Source organism: Leishmania donovani, chromosome 32, assembly GCF_000227135.1.
Source record: "Leishmania donovani BPK282A1 complete genome, chromosome 32".
Taxonomy (NCBI): Eukaryota; Euglenozoa; class Kinetoplastea; order Trypanosomatida; family Trypanosomatidae; genus Leishmania; species Leishmania donovani.
This window is the reverse complement of record NC_018259.1, coordinates 600,325-618,128: the sequence shown is the minus strand read 5'-3', so window position 1 is coordinate 618,128 and position 17,804 is coordinate 600,325. Positions and strand designations below refer to the sequence as shown.

Here is a 17,804-nt window from a genome sequence, read left to right as displayed (position 1 = left end):
CTTGAAATGGCCAGTCGTGTCGTGGGTCTCTGTTGGGGCGCCAACTAGTCCTGCTGAGCTGTTTAAACGAGGAGAAGGCACTGGCCTCGGCCACGTTTCCGATGTTGGAAGGGATAAAAGGAAATGGCGACACCGCTCGCGTGCGAGAGGTGCCACCCCCTCCCCCCGTCCTGCAATGCGGCTCCCACCGTTGGCCATTTTCATGCCCTCGCGTCTCTTCATCCTCGTCTTCGCATGTGCTTTTCGCGTACCTACGGTGAAGTGCAAAGGCACCAAATATAGTCGCTGGTCTCCCTGCGATCATCCGACAGCGAGCAAAGAAACGCCACATCAACGCGCCACAAACAACCGCCAAGGCGAAGAGTACCAGCGAAACAGAACACAGGACAAACGCAACGCTATCCCTCAGTGGCGCCCGCACGCTTTCGGCCGGATGCTTGCGCGTACATGTTCTGCGACCCATCCCCTTCACACTGCGGGCCCTTTTGTTTTCTTGTGACCTTCCCGCCTACGCACCTGCAGATTTTGCGCTCCTGCACTTCTTCTCCCTACCACACCCCTTTGAACCACAAGTTCTCAGCTGCTGTCGTGCCCTGCTCACGCGACATTGCGTAGACAGAACAGACCAGCTGTTCCTAGACCTACGCCCGAGAGCTTTCGATATGGCCTCTGCGGCTGCGGGTACCTCTGCAGATACCCAGGGCATCTTCTGCACGCCTATCGGCCGGCCGCATCGAGCCACCGACACGGCGCCGCTCGCACCCGTCGACGAGTTACCGGTCAAGAGGGGATGTATGGGTCCCCTGGAGGTGCTCTCCGAAGTGAGAGCCGTGAACGGCTATCTTCAGCTCCTCGCGGAGCAGCTGCACGGGTGGGCGGAGACGGGCCCCTCTGCAGTCACATGTACCTCGCGATCTCCAACCGTTACCAGCGCGGGGGGATCGGGTGCGCACGGCTATCCTGCAAAGCCTGGCGCAACGCAAGCTGCGCTGTCTTGGCGTCGGGCTTCGGAGCGCGACGCACTTTACCTCCTCCAAACAGTCATGGAGAACACGCGACGTCTCGTCATCCAGTCTCAGAATGTGGTGTGCACTCTCTTGAGTCGAGACACCGTCACCAGCGGCGCCACCTCTGGTCAAGCCTCGTGCGGGATAAGCTACTCAGAGTCTCCCTTTGATGTCGCGAAGCGGAGCGTCGACGCGTGTGCATACCCGCTCGATACAGAAGAGCCTCGTGTGTCCCTCATGCGTGTTATGCAAGGCTCTCCTTTGCGTGTCGCACTGACACCCTCTCTTGCGCGATCGGATGTGCGGGACACGAGCAGAACTCCTGCGAGTGCTTCCGCCACCCAACCCCGGCTCTCCGATGACGTCGCGGCGCAGCCGAGGCGGCGTCGGTGGCCGGTGTCGCAGTTCTGCTACATGACGCATGTGGAGTTCAAGCGCGGCCGGCTGCGTCGCTTTCTGAGCCCTGTGACCGTGAAGGCAGGCGCTTACGTCATTGTGCCTGGCGACCGCGGGTACGACTGCGGGCTCGTGGTGCAATGTGCTTTGTGGAATCCTCACAAGCAGGCATACGACGTGGATACCATTCAGTCGCTCGACCCCGGCGTGTTGCCGCCGGGAAACGCGGGGTCCATCATGGAGGTCATCCGTGTTGCCACAGACGAGGAGGTGCACCGCCTGCATCGCGAGCACGTCAGCATGGAGCGGCTTGCGCTTACCACGTGTCGCGACATTGCCGATCGCCTGCACCTTTCCATGGAGGTGCTCGACTGCGAGTACCAGTATGACGGCACAAAGATCAGTTTCTTCTTCGACTCTGCCGAGGTGATTGACTTTCGAGAGCTCAACAAGGAGCTGTTCCGTGTCTTCAACGCGCGTATCTGGATGCAGAACACGAATACGGCAGTGCGCAACGAGGCACCGCGAAATGTGGTGCCGTCACGGCGAGCGCACCGTTTGCGCTTCGGCTTCCAAGGTACCTCGTCGGCGCACTAAGCACATGCTCGAGAGTTCCGGCGTGCCTTTTTCGTCGCGCTCTGCGCGCGTCATCGTTCCCTTTTTAAAGGAGGAGAAGCGTGCCTTGGGCGCATCCTCCCCCCCCTCCCCTCCTCGCTGCATGGCCACCTCGCTACTCGTTGTGCCTTTTCCGAGTGCCTTGCGCTTTGTTGGCGTTTGCAGGCAGCGCGAAACCGCCTCCCTCTCCGCCTCTTCCGACCCCTTTGGCTATATTTATTTATTTATATATATATATTTATCGAGAGAGAGATTTTTTTTTCCGCCGCGCCATGGCCTCGTGCACAAAGGTGATACGGTCTCCTGCTGCTCTGCCTGCGGGGCGGGCTTAGCGCCGCGCTGAAGCCGAGGAAGAGGACCGTCTAAGCCACCCTCTGCTGCGTAGTCCTTCACGGCGACGAGCAAGACGCATCCGAGGGTTCCCAGCGGGCATGGGTGGAGGCCGCACATGTCTTTATTTCGCTGCTATACCATTTCTTTTTGCCTTTTTTGTCCCATTTTCAGCTGTCGCTCTTCTCTCCTTTGGGGAAGGGGGAGGGGGGGGGGCTGTTGCACGTTGAGATGGCAACAGACGTTCGTATCGCTGTCGGAGCGCTTTCAACAGAAGCGGCTCGTCCTCCCCCCCCCCAAAAAAAAAGAAACGATAGAAAAAAAGGTCAACGTGTTTTTTTTTGGTGTTCTTAGCGTCGTTCTCATTCGTCGCCGGAACGCATCCTGTGCGGCGGGCCCTTTCTCAGCCTTGCGCCCCTCGCCTGCCTGGCATTGCACGACAACCGCATGCAAGACTAGATTATAGTGCGGGGATGTCTTTCTTTGGGGGAGGGAGGGGGCTCCCCCTGCTGTTTATACCTTCATGACTGCTACAGTTGCTCAGACAGAACACAGAAGGCAGTAAACAACTGCGCTCAGCGACCTCGAGCATGTAACCTAAAAAAAGAAAGATGAACGCGCTTGCAAACGGAGGCCGCATGCTCCGTAGATCACCTCAGGAGCACGTTTGCGTGTGTGCCAAGGACGCTCTACGTGACGTCAAGCGGCGACATGCTTCCCTTCGCTCGATCTTTGTACTCTCTGTGCGTCCTGTTTCGCACCCTCGGCCGTGGCGGCATCCTTATCTTCTCACATCAGCAGCGTCAACGTTCCACACAGTCCTTGTCTCTTTTCACGCTCAACGTGGTTTTCTTTTTCAGGCGAGCACACTCTTCCTCGCGGCTCATGAAGCCGGCTGTGTGCACTTGCGAGGCCAAGGTAAGGAGGTAGGCGGAGTGACTCAGCGAGCACGCCGCATACCGAGGAGCGAGGGCGACACGTGAAGCCAGGCATCCTATGCTGCAGGAGAAAACAGCACCGGCGTGATCGAACCTCATGCTCATGCTCCTTGCTGGTGAGTACAGAACACACGGAATAGAAACGAATCTTTTTTTTTGTTCAAGTGGCGGAGAAGCAGACGGCATTGCGCATGGCTGCCTACCATGCCTTCCTGCGCCCACCAGCTCTCCCTCCCCACATTCTAAAAGGTAGGGAAGCAGAGCATCAACGAGTAATCGCTCAGTGAGGCGATAGACATCACCGAACGGCATCCAACAGCCCATCTGTGAGAATCAGGTGCCGCGATACACTCGCTCGTACGAACAGGCATTTCGTGGGCTCATCCTTTTTCGGAAAAGAGGGTGTGCGCGTGGGTGCCTTAATCCTGCTCATGACGCTTCTGGGCCGCAATGCCACCCAAGGTCTAGCAGATCATAACTGGGATATGCGCTCGAGGGCATATCCTGCGGGTCAGCGCACCTTCCAACCCTTCACGGACACCCCCTGCCGTAGCCACCTACCCGCCAGATGATCATAGCGTCTATTTTCTGCTACTCATAAAATAAGAAAGACAGCCTTGTACACTCCAGGTGCAGGCTGAGATTCATGTGTAGCTGCCTTCTTGGAGGCAGGCTTTCATGGCGGCCGTCTAGATGGCTCTACAGAGATTTTGCGTTCAATATCCTGCGCACTTTGACTGGCAGCAGTGCGTCGCATCTGCTGATTGCCGCCCACCCACCCACCCACCTCACAAAAAATTTTGTAGTCGAATACCTGATCTCATCAAGCGGTGAGCAGGGTTGAAACCCTTTTTTTTTGCCGGCCCTCACAATGTGGCGGCTCCATCGGCGAGGAAGATACCAAATCGTCGTTTAGTTTTGTTGCCAGGTGTAGTGAGGCGTTCCTCTACGGGTGACACTACCATCGATGATTTTTTACGTTTACTTGACGAAGATGTTGCGGCGACTTTGCTTCGCGACGTGCGCCGTGTGGTCTTGCATCGAGAGTTGGTGGCCAATGATGCACTCTACTGCTGCAACGTCATGTAGGAGGTGTGACCCGTTTATTCGCAGCAGTTGGTTCACTGACGTTCCGTTGCCTGCTCTGCACTTATTGCTGCGCCCCTTTCTCGCCGGCGGCCAACACGCACAGCCGGCTTGGCTCTTTCAGTGGCTCGCGTGCTGATGGTCCGTCTACCAGGTACGCGAGTACGCTTTTCGCCGCTTTGCAGACTCGCCACCATGCTCCAACGAGTGCTCGCCATTTCGATCCATCACCGGCGCTGTGGTGGATTAGTGCGAGTCCCTGAAGCGCCTCGCCTTTTTCGCGGCGCGTGTAGGGTGTGCATCGGGAGTGTGACGATGCGCCGTCCCTTTCGATGTCTTGCCCGTGACCTTTACCTTGTCGAGCTCTTTCAGTTGTGCTGCACACTGCGGCAGGATGCGCAGAAAAATAGAGAGTTGCCGGCTCCAAATTCAACGGGTATCACTTGCCTTTCCGCAGGTCAGCTTCGTCGAGGGGCGGCGGGGGGGGGATAGGGCCTCCCTCTCCCTCCGCAATCAGGCCGCTGTCTTTGCCGTGTGCATCCACACTGGCACCGGTTGTAGGCGTGTATCTTTCTTCTTGTTTCGTTAAGATATAGGCGGAACAGCTGCGCCGTGTGGATCGGGTTCAGCTCGGCCGAAAAAGCCGTCACGTTTCAATGATGTGCTCATGCCAGTTTTGTCGAGCGTGAGACGTACCTTCGCCAGCGGTCGCTGCTGGAGTGGTTGTGGGCATCGGCCGCATGTCCAAGGTCCATCAGGATTCTTCGCTTGGTATCTGTTTTTTTTTTGTGGTCTCCTGTCGCAAGGTAGACGACCTCGATGGCGACCTCTTCCCTGCCTTTCTTTTTTTTTATTCCGCAGTAGCACCTTGGGAACCCGCTAGTGCGCAAGTTCTAGGAGGTGCCATAGCGCCAATGAGTTTGGGAAGTCGACCACCTCCGTGTTGGCCCCGGGTGATGCGTGAGGCCTTACACTACATGCAAGGTCACACGGCCCGCCGCCAATGGGGCGGTACTCGGTAGTCACGGGCAGCGGTGCGTGCGAGCCAGACAAGACTGGCGCACATCACTGTTTCTCACCTGTGCTTTTGAAATGCCCGCATGCGCTTGAAAACCATGTCTTCGGTAGAGCAAGATGATGGGTTTGCCGACCTGTTCCGATCATAGAAGCAGCCCGTGTACCTTTTCCACTTTCTTGTCTCTGCTTGATACGCGGCCTGCTTTTCTCCACTGGTAGCTCTCCGTGTCTCTCTCGCAGCCGCTGCTAAAGTACCCGTCGTGCACATCACCTTCGAGCTACCACCGTATTGACTGCCTTTCATAGCCGAGTCAGGCGAGGGAGGGAGGGAGGGAGGGAGGGGTGGGTGCAGCACTAAAACGGGGCACCACCTCTCCGTTCGTCCCCTAAAGCGTCGGCGCGGGTTCGAGATCGTCTGCGAGAGTCGTTCACAAATCTGCCTTCTTCGTGTCTGTGACGGATGCCCGTCATCGACAGTGTGTCGGCTTCCTTTCCTCTCCCCCGGTCAAGTGAGTCTGTGTGTGTTTGACGCCTGCTACATATTTTTTAGTGGCAAATTTTTTTCGTTTCTGCAACGCTCGTTTCTGTGGCCATCTCGCACTGGGCGGCGTTGTAGGTCGCTGCACCAGGTTAAGCTCATCACCACATCTCATCGCCGGTGCCCGCGCTGATATGTTCGCGCCGATGCTTTTGCAGGACAGTAAGGCAAGGCGGACTCGCGGCAACGCGGACGAGTCTACCGAGAAGAATGTCATCATTCGTGCGGCGGACTCCCTGGCATACCGCCGCAGCGTGCAGCTCTTCTTCGTGAACGAGGATGGCCAATTTCTCATCGGTTGCCCCGTCGGTGAGTCGAACAGGTATTACCGACAAACCGTGCAGGGCGGGAGTGTGGAGGGCGAGACGCCGATGCAGACGGCGGCCAACGAGGCATGGGAGGAGATCGGACTTGACCTGGCCAAGGACGCGACCTTCCTGTTGGAGGTGCTTCCGCCCCCCACCTCTCTTTCAGGCAGCTGTGACTCGGCAGGAATACTGGCCGTGCCGCAGGATAACAACGGCGTGCTGAACAGCAGCGGGGAGATCGTCTCTGAGTACCGGGCAACATTTCGATACCGCACAAAGCAGTGGCGCAACAAGGGTATCCATGGTCAGGAAATGTACCCGTTTCTGTTTTTTCTGCCGCGGGATCACATCAGCCAACTCGACGTGCAGGCGAGGAAGCGTGGGGTGCGCCAAGAGTTCAAGCTGCTGTACTGGGGACCTCTCTGTGTCCTGGAGGATCAGGCGCCGCCCGTGAAGAAGCAGGTCATGTCAGTGATTTGCCCCGCTGTGGCGGCAGCGGCTCTGCCGCTTCTGCAATGCTGGAGATACCCGCTGGACGGCATCGCCGCATACGTATCGTAGCGTTTGTTTGTAGATGCTGCCGCGAAAGGCAACCACATGGCTAACTTGACAAAAAGGCCCGATTTCAGCCCCCTTTACTTTTTCTTTGGTGGTGGTGGTTGAGTGGAGGGGAGGGCGGCTGTTCGCTCATAGCGGAGACCGCAAACGTGAGAGCGTGTGTGCTCTCTCACTACTTGGGTGCGTCATTTCTACTCTCCCCAAGCATACGCGGCAATGTCCTGTAGGGTGGCGGTGGGCATAGTAGATACTCGGCGCTCGACCTATGGAGCACGTTGTACTCCCCCCAACCTTGAGGTATGCACCTTACATACACCATGCTTCTCTTTCCCCGTCCTTCGAGTCTATCCATGTAACGTCGAGTGCTCAAAATGAGCACCGACACGCACAATACATCAACTGTGTACCAGACACGTTCCGCAACCCTCATAGTCGCGACGCTCCAGAACATCACCGCGTACCCACAGACAGACAAGTGTGGGGACTCTTCCTTGTTTGTATATGGCTGCATCTAGGGTGGTTTCTCAAGACTTGTGCTTGTCTCTCTCTCTTTGCGTGTGCTGTGCATCTCAGCTCTCACAGGAGCAAGGATTACACGCGCGTGCCTCCGTCGCTTCACCTGTGGCAACTTTTTTTTTGCAGTCTATTTTTGTTTTGCCACTGCAGAGGGGTGAACAGGGTTGATCTTGCGAACGGCTCTCGGTCGAATATGTCTTGCATCCTCCACTGGCGTCTTGCGCCACTTGTCGCCTTGTTCCTCGTTTAGCGGGTCTTTTTTCTTGTGTGCGCCTCTCCCTGGCTCTAGCGCAGCCAGCAGGAACATATATATATATATATCGCTTGTGAGTGCTGTTGTAGCGGCACGCTTGCCACGTATCTCTTTGGCTTCTCTGCAGCTGTCTTTGCTCGCGTGTGCTGGCTATTTTTTCGTTTTTGTTTCCTCTGTGTATTCGACTCTGTGCTGCCCCTACTGTTTCTCGTGGAAACACCCTTGCGCCCTTGTTTGTGTTTTCTCCCTTCTGTTCTGTCCTCACAACTTTTTCAGGACCCCACACAAGTCGAACATGAATGTACCATCTTCGCCGGCGTCTCACGAGGGTCCCGCGGCTGATGGGTCTTCACCTCCAGTTTTCCCAGCCGCACCGTCCTCAGCGCACAGGAAGCGCTCCTCTCACCCACATCCGCAGAACTCTCAACAGAGCAGGAGGGGGAAGACTGCGATCCCCGCCCCTTCGACAGAGCACCGTAGAGCTTCTGCGATCGCTGATGGCGGCTCCCCATCTGAAGGGAAGAAGGACGACGGCAGAGCGACATCAAAGAAGGTGGAGACGGTCAAACTCGCAAATGAGCACGCCCGGCTATCCGAGAGGGAGGCGAAAATGGTGATTGCTCGCGGCCAAGACGGCTTTGCTTATCGTCGCAGTGTTCAGGCATTTTTCGTGAATGAGAGCACTCAATTTCTTCTTTGCCAGCCTGCCAGGACGAGCAAGGTGAACTTCCGCCAAACGGTGCAAGGCGGCAGTGAGGGCGACGAGTCGCCGCAGGAAACGGCGCAGCGTGAGACGTGGGAAGAGCTCGGACTCGATCTTGAGAAGGACGCCACATTTTTGTGCGAGGCACACCCGTCTGCCGCCGTGTTGGGAGAGCACGGCGAAGAGGAAGTCTTTAGAATCGAAAAGAACGAAATCGTGTCTGAACGCCGCAAGGAATTTCGCTACAAGCGCAAGGCGTGGCAGAAACTGGGCATCAACGGCCAAGAGCTGTACCCCCTTCTCTACCTACTGAAAAGCGAGAATTCACGACACGTGGGCACTCTTGGATCGAAGCGCGGCGTTCGGACAGAGTTTTGATCGGCCGCATGGGGATCGTTGGCAAACTTGGTACAGAAGGCGCCTCCTAGGAAGAGGGCAGGGATGGGTTCTGTGTGCCATGCTGTGGCTGCTGCTGCCGTGCCGCTTCTGGAGTCGCGTGGCTACCCCATCACTGGTTCCACGAACCTGATCAGCCATGCGCAAACAGCAGTTTAGCGGGCACTTCCTTTTTTTTTAGGTAGGGGAGGGGCAGGGGGTATCGAGAAGATGCGGCCGCATTATGTGATGTTTTGCGTGTACTTGCTGGGTTTCGACCCCCACAAGGGCACCCTTCAGAGCTCTCTCTCTCCCCGTCGTTTGGGCAAAGTCCTGGAGTGCACAGCGGTGCGATATGTGTGTCTCTCTCGCTTGTCGTCTCCTTGCGTTTTATCATATTTATTCTTTTTTTCGTGCGCGCATTCGGATACTTACACGCTGCCCTTCTCCTGCCTTCTACCGCGATTCCCTCCCTCCTCTGCTGTGTGGGAAAGAGCAAACACATGCGGCGTGGGTCTTTTGCGGAGATGTTCTGCGTGCACGGGCATCTCCGCTTGACACCCCTTGCCTTCCCCTAGCGACCTACCTGCTCCCGGGTGAGTTTTCGCTCTCTAAAGTCGTTTTTTTTTTTCGTTGCCGTTTCGCACTGCAATGGCGCAGCTTGGAAGTGTGCAACCCATCGAAGGCGCATGATCAATGCCTTTTTGTTGTTGGTGTGCTTGCCTTGCCTTAGCTGAAGGACTGCCGGCGTCCCCTGCCCGTCTTCCCTCACACCTGCACTTGCCTACCATGTCCTTCTCCGCCCCTCTAACTTTCCCGTTGTGAAGTTCTTTTACCTTATGTGAGCTGTATCGTGCTGTTCGGGTATGCACACGGCACTGTGGGTCAAGGAAAAGGACGCACTGAATCAACGCCAGCACTCCCCGGCTTGGGCCTTTGGGGAAGCAGACTCCAGCATCGCACGCGCAGAACGCCGACATAGCGCACACATCGCCAACAGACGTCCGCACAACTCGGCACCGCATTATACCGATTCGCACGAGATATACGTGGACAAAACAGCCACGCTCACCGGCAAGATGGACGTTCTGCACATGTTCCGCTCTCGGAGGCCACCAAAGAAGGAGATATACGCGAAGCTTCTTGTCCTGTTTGCGTTTGGCGTCTTCTGCGCTGTTGTCGGGTTCAACGTGGCACATCTCCCGCTCCCGAACGCGAAGCGCGGCGTTTTGGATGCGAACATTCCGGCTTCCGACCCCGATGCATTCACCGTCACGACCCTTTCCTCGGAAGATCGCGCCAGGCTTGCGAAGCTCCGCACCCGCATAGCTGTGCCATATCTGATGCCGTGGGGCGAGGACGAGCGCCCTGCAATGTTTTTCATGTGGCACCTTCTCTATCGCAGCCTCAAGCCGGATTTGGACGAGTTGGAGGCAAATGTGCTCAAGACCTCGGCCATCAATACGACCGCGTCAGTGATCGGCAGCGCAGCCACGCATAACCCGCGCAAGGTTGTCATTGACGTTGTTGAAAGCCACGAAGGATACATTACAACGTCGCTGGCACACTTTTTGCCCACCACATACGTGTTCAGCGTCGTGGCAAGCGCGCCTGTAGAGCAGCAGTATGGATGGCGCCCCCAAGATCAACGCTACCGGCATGGTCCCAAGGACCCGTACGGCTTCGGGTCGGAAGACCTCGCAGCAAAACGTCAGGCATACGCAGAGAGGGTGGCAACCAAGGTGGAACGGGTGCTAGCGAACCCCGCCGCTGAGGGGGTTGCTGAAGCCTCGCAGCAGCCGGCCATGCAGACAGACGTTCGAACGGCGACCGCAGAAAAAGTCGGTGTCGGTGGGGACATCTCTGAGGGAATCACCTCACAGACGAAGGCCGAAGCAGCCACGCAGGTGTGGCCGCCTCCTCATGTGTATCTGTGCGTTCCGAGGTATAGCCTCAATTCTAGCTACTACGCTAGCATAGCAGCACAAGAGCTGCGCGTCAGCTACCAGATCCTCCTCTTCCCTCATGTTGCCCTTCGAGGTGCTCGAACGTCAGCGGAGTTCGATGTGGCATTGCGTACACTCCTGGCGCAGGCTACCGTCGCCTCTTTCATTGCGTTGCCGTGGCTCTCCGAGAGCGACAACGTCGGCAAAGGCAACGCCGCCAACGGTGAGCCGGCGCGGCTTCGCAGATTGTTGCTTGAGCAGGAACTCATTGACTACGAAAGGTGGTATGAGGACTACAGGTGGACCCCGTTGCAGGTGCTGCAGCGCGCACTGCGTTCGCCGGATATGGAGGCACAGTATCACATCTCCATTCTGCCCCTAGGGTCGAAGCGGTGCTTCGGGGCCCTGTGGCAGCTGTTCCGTGTGGAGCTACAGAAAAAGCACAACCAGCCTGCTGCCAACGTGGCGGTCTTTCCCACGATTACCGTAGACACTGCAAGTGCCGCGGCGGACGGCGCGCTCGCGGCCATCGACGGATCAGGCACTAGCACGCCAGCGGCTTCGCCACTCACCTCGCTCGCCGCGAACATTTTTGGCTGCGCTGCGAGGCAGGCTCTTCTTGGCTGCGTGGCGCGTGAAGAACATAGCAGCTGTGAGCGGTTTTCAGAGGTTCACGTACTGTAAGCCGTCATTCCTTACAGGATATTATACTTCCACTCTTGTTTGCTCGGCTTCTCCAGTGTCTGTGTGAATCGAGGAAGTGGAGAGAGAGAGAGTTGGGGCTTTGCGAATGAAGTGCTTCTTGTCTCGTGAATGCCACCCTCGGACGCTTGTGTTTCTCTGTTGCCATGCTTGGCTGGCGTCGCCTTGCGTGAGCAGAGGCGCGGCTGTTTCCGCACACGTCTCTCTGTTTCACCCATTCCTTACTCGTGGCGATTTTCTCTTTCAAATGCTTGTTTCGTCATAGTCTGCTGCGTGTGTCTTGTTTTGAGGTCTTCTTGCTCGCGCTTGAGGTTGAGTGCGTGATCATCCGCAAGTTTGCATGCTTGCACGGGCTTGTCAGGTTTATACGTACCGAAGCGGTCGTGCGGACCTCGGCGGGCGATCATCATCGAAAAAAGGTAAAATTGCGTGAGAAGGCGAAGAGAATGCAACGCGAGGCATTGAGAGAAGGAAGGGTACCCTGCTCGCGCACGTTGCTCATGTTCTTCTCGTTGCGTTTTGGTTTCTCTTTCTGCTTGCCGACGCCGAGGCGCTTGGTGCGCGCCATTCGAAGCATGGACAACGCTGTCATTGATGCTTGCCGGACGAGCCGTGGAGAAGCAGCACCGTGCTATGTTGTTCTTTTCCTTCATCGACAATGCCGATACACACAGATATACACACGCTTTCTGTCAGCCTTTCATTGCCTGTGCATCCCTGTGCCGCTTCTCTCCTCGATTCCTTCACGAACTTCTTCCCTTTTTCATGTCCTGCTCAATACCGATGATTCTTGCTGGCGTGCTTCCAGCCGGCAGACGTATAGGAGCGGCATCGGTGGCAGGCAGGGTTCCTCGTCCCTCGTTCCTCCTCCCCCCGCTGCACCACAGTCTCGCCGATTAGGAGCGCCCGCGAAAGCGCGTCCATTACTCGAGCACGTATTTGGGATAGATAGTTTCCGCCACTCACGCACGCACGCACACACACACACATCAAAAACAAATGTATTTATGAATTTCGTTTTTGCCCCTCATTCCCTTGTATTCAAGCCGCAGGTAGATGCTTGAGTGGTGCGCCAACGCCATCCCTCGCATCGCTGGCAGACTCTTTTGAACGCTCCTCAAACAGGCGATAGTGAGGATTTGCCCCCCCCCCCTTCCCCACCTTCTGTGTGTGGTGAGCTTTTTCTTTTTCGTTCCGTGTTGCAGTTTTGCCGGCCTGCATCGTGTACAGTTCTAGAGCGTTGTGAGCGAGAGGGTCGCATACATCGCGCACATGCATCTCCTCGTTGATTGTGGATAGACGCTGCCTGTTTTGTTTTTCTTTCGCCCTTATCGCACCTAGACAAATCCTAAGTTGCAACGCTGAGATGCATCATGGCACAGCATCCAGACAAGCTCAAGTGGAAAGACGCGCATCCGCACGGACTGTCGGCATCCCAGTTTGGGATGGCGCTGGGTTTCTGCGGTCGCGTCTCGGACTATGTGCGCTACCTTCGCGACATTGTGGGCACTGAGCACGAGTTCAAGGGAAACGCCTTTACGGCACACGGCACCCGCACAGAGCCCAAGGCTCGTGCGCTGTATGAGCTTCTTACCGGCTGCCGCGTCTACGACGGCGGTTTCTTTGTGACGAGCGACCACATCTTAGGCTGCTCACCTGACGGGCGAATCTACCACCACGTTGGCGAGCGGCCCATCGAGCAACAAGCAGGGCTGTCTGCGTCGGCCCTGACACGCCGCTTCCAGAGCTGCAGCGGCGGCTGCGGTGCCAGCAACGGTGTCAGCATGATGGAGCGGCAGCGGCGAGGCAGCAGATGCTCTGTGCACGTGCCGTTCAAGAGCAAGCGGCGACCACGTTCACCACTGTCCGCGGTCTCTAGCCGCAGGTCGAACAGCTCTGGTGCCCTTGCTTGCGACGACGACGAAAGCACCAGCTGCAAATCTGGCAGCACTCGCTGCTCCACGGATGGGAGATCTGCTATTGCTCTAACGCAGAGCCATGCGAGCATTGATGGGACGCTCTCGACGCCGTTGGGGTCACCTTCCCATCACAAGGTCCGGCTGCTGGAAATCAAATCCCCATTTAGAGCGCTGTACAACTCCACGAAGCCCGGCTACCAGCCCTTCGGTATCCCCATGCACTACATGTGCCAAATACAGGGCCAGCTCGCCATCGCCGACTGTGAAGAGTGCGACTTCTTTGTCTACCTCGACCATCCCATGTGTCAGGTGGAGGGGTGGCGCGTGCGCCGCTCGCGTGCCTTTTGGGCATGGGCAGAGCCAAACTTGCGTCGCGTGTCGAGCTGGGTGAAGGACGGCCCGCCGGACTGGCTGAATCGGTCGTTTGCCTTCACCGAGTTCGACTTCCGCACGATTGAGGTGGTGCCGCTCGTTTTTCCATTTGACATCACGGCGAACGCTGCACTGACAGACCCGCGTTCTTTCGCCTTTTTCGCGCAGTTTGCCAACCCTTTTGAGTCCCTTGACCGACGCCGAGAGGCCCGCGGCAATGACGACGCGCAGGCGCAAGCGCAGGACTGGTGTTTCGCCTACGCAGGGCTGGCCTGGGCGGACATAACCGAGTACGAGCGCATCGCTGTTGCGGCACAGACGCCTGCGGTGCGGCGGCTCTTTGCGCCCGCCGAAGCAGACACAGATGACACGGAAGCCCTCGAGGCAAAAATTGAGCTATGGAGCCATCTGTCGTCGTGGCGGCGAGCGCTGGAGGTGGAGGGCGTGTTTGAGGAGAGTGCGACGGCGGTGTTTTGGAAGGAGTGGACACGCACGGCCACGGCCGGCCGCGATCCGGTTGTAAAGGTAACTCTCAGCGTCCCGTGTGACTGGGATACCGGACGAGTAGAGACGCGGTGCAGCTTGCCGTCGGTACCTCGTACTCAGGGCGATGCCCTGGACTCAAGGTATGACACGGCCTTTATCCACGTCCACCAGCGTCTCTTCTTTGCGTCCTTGCTAGGTGACGACGTGGCCGATCCGTGTGAGCGCGCAACGTCCGTGACGGCGCCCGGAGCGGCGAAGCCGCCGCCGCACGCTGCCCTGTCGAACCTGGTTCCCTTCCTCTCCGAGTCGGTGGTTTCGTCGTCGAAGAGAGAAGAGCTGGAGCGCCCGGCAAGTGGCCCGGCGGCGACGTGCGTTCAGGCATATAGTACTGCCTCTTCCTTTGTTGGCATGGCGGCACCGTCTCGCCGAGGGGCATCCTCCGGCGGGACGCCATCCTCGTCTGTGGTGTGCTTCTCACCGAGAGAGTGCTCCCCATCGCAGCAGCGCGTCGTCTCGACACTTTCGGAGCATCTCTGTCACTGTCTATCGCCGCTCCAGTGCCGACTTCACAAACACGCAGAGGAGCGCAACCCTGCCGAGCTTTCTGCACTTGCTTCGGATGCTGTTGCCGCAACGCACCATGCAGCAGTGCTGCAGCACGCATCGGTCCCGCTGCCTGAGCTGGCCTCCCCTCCAGCCTTTCTGCCTTCAAAGCGGCCGTGCCTTGTGTGCGAGATATCGGTGCAGGAACTACTGGATGTTATTCGATTCGCGAATGACTGTGAGGGAGTCGTTCTCGTCTCCGATTCCCAGGCGCCCCTCTGCTACTACGAAAAACTACGCGACTTGAGGCCTCCCTCGATGAGTGGCGCTGCGGACGGGACATGGTCGCCGCCTGGCTCTACACTTCTCGTTGGAGAGACCGCGGTGATGCAGCAGCTTCTCCATACGAGCGCGAAGGCATCGTTCGGGCGACCATCCGCACTGAGTCCGCTTCAGCTTGTATGGGATCAAGTAAGCGCCCGCACACGTCCTCCTGCTTCTCTCGTTCCTTGCTTTGTGGAGTGCACCGCGGGCTCGTCCTCGCATTTGCGCGATACGATAGAACACCTGGGAGGCACCCCGTGTTTTCTCGTGCGTGCTGCCGCGGATGCCACCAGCGTGCTGAGACAGACCAAGGACCTGATCCGAGAGTGGGGTACGGGAGCCTGCCGTCGCCGGCGTGTCGACGATGCAAAGAGCAGGCTAGTGTAACAGGAACTGGATGGGGTGGCGTAGCCACTGCCTGAGGCAGCAGCGCTCCTTTCAGGGGTAACGGTGTTCCTGGCTGTGGGTGTCAAACCGCGGGCGTGTAGTCAACTTTACTGATCATCGTGAGTGTCTGTGCAGCAACCTCGAAAGAGTGTTCCCCCCCCCCGCAGGCATCAGCGGGTGGCGCTTTTCATGTCGAGCTTGCTGTCGCCTGGGGGCCCCGTGCGGCACCGACTAAGGCCACTAAAAGAGCGCTCGATGACACGCGGCACCGTCTTGGTGCGAGAGTGACAAGGAAACGACTGCTTTGAGGCCAAGCGTGAAACCGACGCGCGCCCCTTCCTTCTCCTCTTTTTGGCAGCAGAGGGTTCAAGAGAGAGCACAGCGTGCACTTCCGAATTGCCGACTGCTTTGCCCTTCGACTGCCGCCTCGCTCAACCCTTGCGGCCACTATACATTCCCGTTCTGCCACCCCTCTTCACTCTCTCCATTACACAAACAAGCGCCTTCCATCTTCTCTCTCCATGACGGTTGCGCAAGGGTACGCTTTCGGCAGCCGTGAAGAGAGGCGAACTGAATTGCCCAGCGTGCCGCCGCCGTGATGTACCTACGTACTAAGCCGCTGCCTCTCGAGGTTTACCTACTTCATCTTCTTTTCTGTGCGCCGCAGCACCGGCGGTGAATTTGATTCATCGCCCCGCGTACGCCGAGGCAGCTGCACTCTGTGTGCCATCTGTTTGCAGCCTCGTTCATTGCGAGGGCGCTTTGCCGCATAGCGGCTCACGTACGTCTGCCGTTTTTGGACATGGTGGCACCGACCACCGCAACGCTTCGCATCTTTCCGTTTTATGTGGTTCAGCGCGTACCATTGTAAGCAAGCAACTCCGAATCAAGCATGAGCACCAGTGCAGCTCCGCCCATGATCACCTGCTTTGGTGTCCTGCAGGATGAGCAGCAGAGGGGATCTGTGCTGAAGGCGGAGCGCATCCCGCACCTGATTCCCGTCCTGGAAGGTCTGCACCGAGGGCATGCGGCAGAGGTGGCGGGGAAGAGTAGCGTCATGGCTGTGGCACATCGGCTGCGAGAAGAGGGCGGCCCCGATTCCGTCAAACTCCAGCCAATTCGCTGGCGTGGCGAGGCAGAGGATTCAATCCGGGCGCAGCTGCAGCCGGTGCTGGCGCACTACCGGTCCCACATCCTCTTTGTGCAGGAGCGGACACGGCGGCGGGTGCTAGAGTGCGAGGAACTGGCTGCACGAGTGCCGCTCGTCACGGACTATTACCAATCTACGCCGCTGAAGTGGCGGTTGAGGGGGTACATGAGTGACTGGGAGAGCCTCGAGAAGGCCGACCTGGAGTGCATCCCGGGTACTGCAGCCGGTGTTGTCACTACCATGTCGGAAGCTCTTCGTGACCGGCAGTTTCGCGAGGCCTTTCAGCGATTTGAGAGCGTCCTGCAGAGCCGCGATAGCATCAGCGGCGCGTCCTCTGCCGTGCGCGAAGACGCAGGCAGTATTCCTGGCCTCAGCTCTTTGGCGGCATACAACGAGGTGCCGTTTTCGCCGCCACCGAGGGCGCCTTCAGGGTACTCTGAAGCGGCACCAATGGAAGAAAGCGCGGCAGACAACGCATTGGGCTCCGCTGTGGCGCACATCGGTCCATTGCGTCACAAGTAGGGTGGGATAGACTCGGCGTTTTCTCTTCCGAGCCACCAGTAAACTAAACAGCGTTTCACAGAGCTGCAGCGGCGTGTGACTCTCGCCTTCGCTGAGGCCTCGGCGATGTGGAAGAGACTCGACCTGGTGCATGGAGTGCGGCTTGATTTCCAGCATCTGTAATGCATTTGCTTCTGCCATTGGCCGCTCTGCTTCTCCCTGTGATCAATTCACACAATGATTACACCTCGAGTAGAAGCGCCATCAAATTGCCACGGCAACGTGGAAGAGTAGTGAAACAGCGGAGATGGATGGGCTCTCTCTATCTCGGCGCACGCAAGTCCTCATGATCGCTCCTGTTTTTCTCCAAAGTAGCCCCACGAACGTGGGCCTCGTGAACGCCAACAGCGAACTTTTTTTTTTTGCGTCTTCATTTAGCCTGATGAGCCCCGATAACGCAACGACACCTCAGAGCGTCGTTTCTCAGGGACCAGACCCCCCCTCCACTCCTTCTGGGGAAGCCAAGCAGCCCACCCGACTCTCCCCCTGCTATCCTCCACCAAATGCCGAGCCACCTCTGGCTGTGGCACGATCAGGCACCTACGACGTAAGGCAGCGGGGGTGGAGGAGGAGGAGGAGGAGGAGGGGGTCTGAGCGGTGCATCGCTGCTGACGTCGGCGGTCCGGTGCTGGACGGCGTGGCGTCGCAGCGGCCCGCGATCGTGTCAGCAGGGCGGCGCCATCCATAGGAGTTTAGGCGGCGTGCCAGCGTGGCTCGGACGTATCCCCTCCCCCCGCCACCCCTCCCCTCGGTCCTCACACGGCCTACTAGTGT

General features: G+C 57.9%; 6 protein-coding genes across 6 annotated transcripts; all 6 read left to right on the top strand.

Annotated features, from left to right (window-relative positions):
* Window positions 1-794: 794 nt before the first annotated feature.
* Window positions 795-2,000, top strand: LDBPK_321630 (hypothetical protein, conserved; the record flags this gene model as incomplete). The annotated part of the gene is made up of 1 exon (XM_003863531.1): window positions 795-2,000. One exon carries the CDS (start codon window positions 795-797, stop codon window positions 1,998-2,000), a length of 1,206 nt encoding a protein of 401 aa, XP_003863579.1.
* Window positions 2,001-6,061: 4,061 nt separating this feature from the next.
* On the top strand, window positions 6,062-6,796 carry LDBPK_321620 (hypothetical protein, unknown function; the record flags this gene model as incomplete). The annotated part of the gene is made up of 1 exon (XM_003863530.1): window positions 6,062-6,796. One exon carries the CDS (start codon window positions 6,062-6,064, stop codon window positions 6,794-6,796), a length of 735 nt encoding a protein of 244 aa, XP_003863578.1.
* Window positions 6,797-8,172: 1,376 nt separating this feature from the next.
* LDBPK_321610 (hypothetical protein, conserved) lies at window positions 8,173-8,643 on the top strand (the record flags this gene model as incomplete). Its single annotated transcript, XM_003863529.1, has 1 exon — window positions 8,173-8,643. The coding sequence occupies one exon, from the start codon at window positions 8,173-8,175 to the stop codon at window positions 8,641-8,643; it is 471 nt and encodes a 156-aa protein (XP_003863577.1).
* An 863-nt stretch (window positions 8,644-9,506) lies between these two features.
* Window positions 9,507-11,270, top strand: LDBPK_321600 (hypothetical protein, conserved; the record flags this gene model as incomplete). Its single annotated transcript, XM_003863528.1, has 1 exon — window positions 9,507-11,270. One exon carries the CDS (start codon window positions 9,507-9,509, stop codon window positions 11,268-11,270), a length of 1,764 nt encoding a protein of 587 aa, XP_003863576.1.
* A 1,391-nt stretch (window positions 11,271-12,661) lies between these two features.
* On the top strand, window positions 12,662-15,319 carry LDBPK_321590 (hypothetical protein, conserved; the record flags this gene model as incomplete). The annotated part of the gene is made up of 1 exon (XM_003863527.1): window positions 12,662-15,319. One exon carries the CDS (start codon window positions 12,662-12,664, stop codon window positions 15,317-15,319), a length of 2,658 nt encoding a protein of 885 aa, XP_003863575.1.
* An 892-nt stretch (window positions 15,320-16,211) lies between these two features.
* LDBPK_321580 (hypothetical protein) lies at window positions 16,212-16,991 on the top strand (the record flags this gene model as incomplete). Its single annotated transcript, XM_003863526.1, has 1 exon — window positions 16,212-16,991. The coding sequence occupies one exon, from the start codon at window positions 16,212-16,214 to the stop codon at window positions 16,989-16,991; it is 780 nt and encodes a 259-aa protein (XP_003863574.1).
* Window positions 16,992-17,804: the final 813 nt, after the last annotated feature.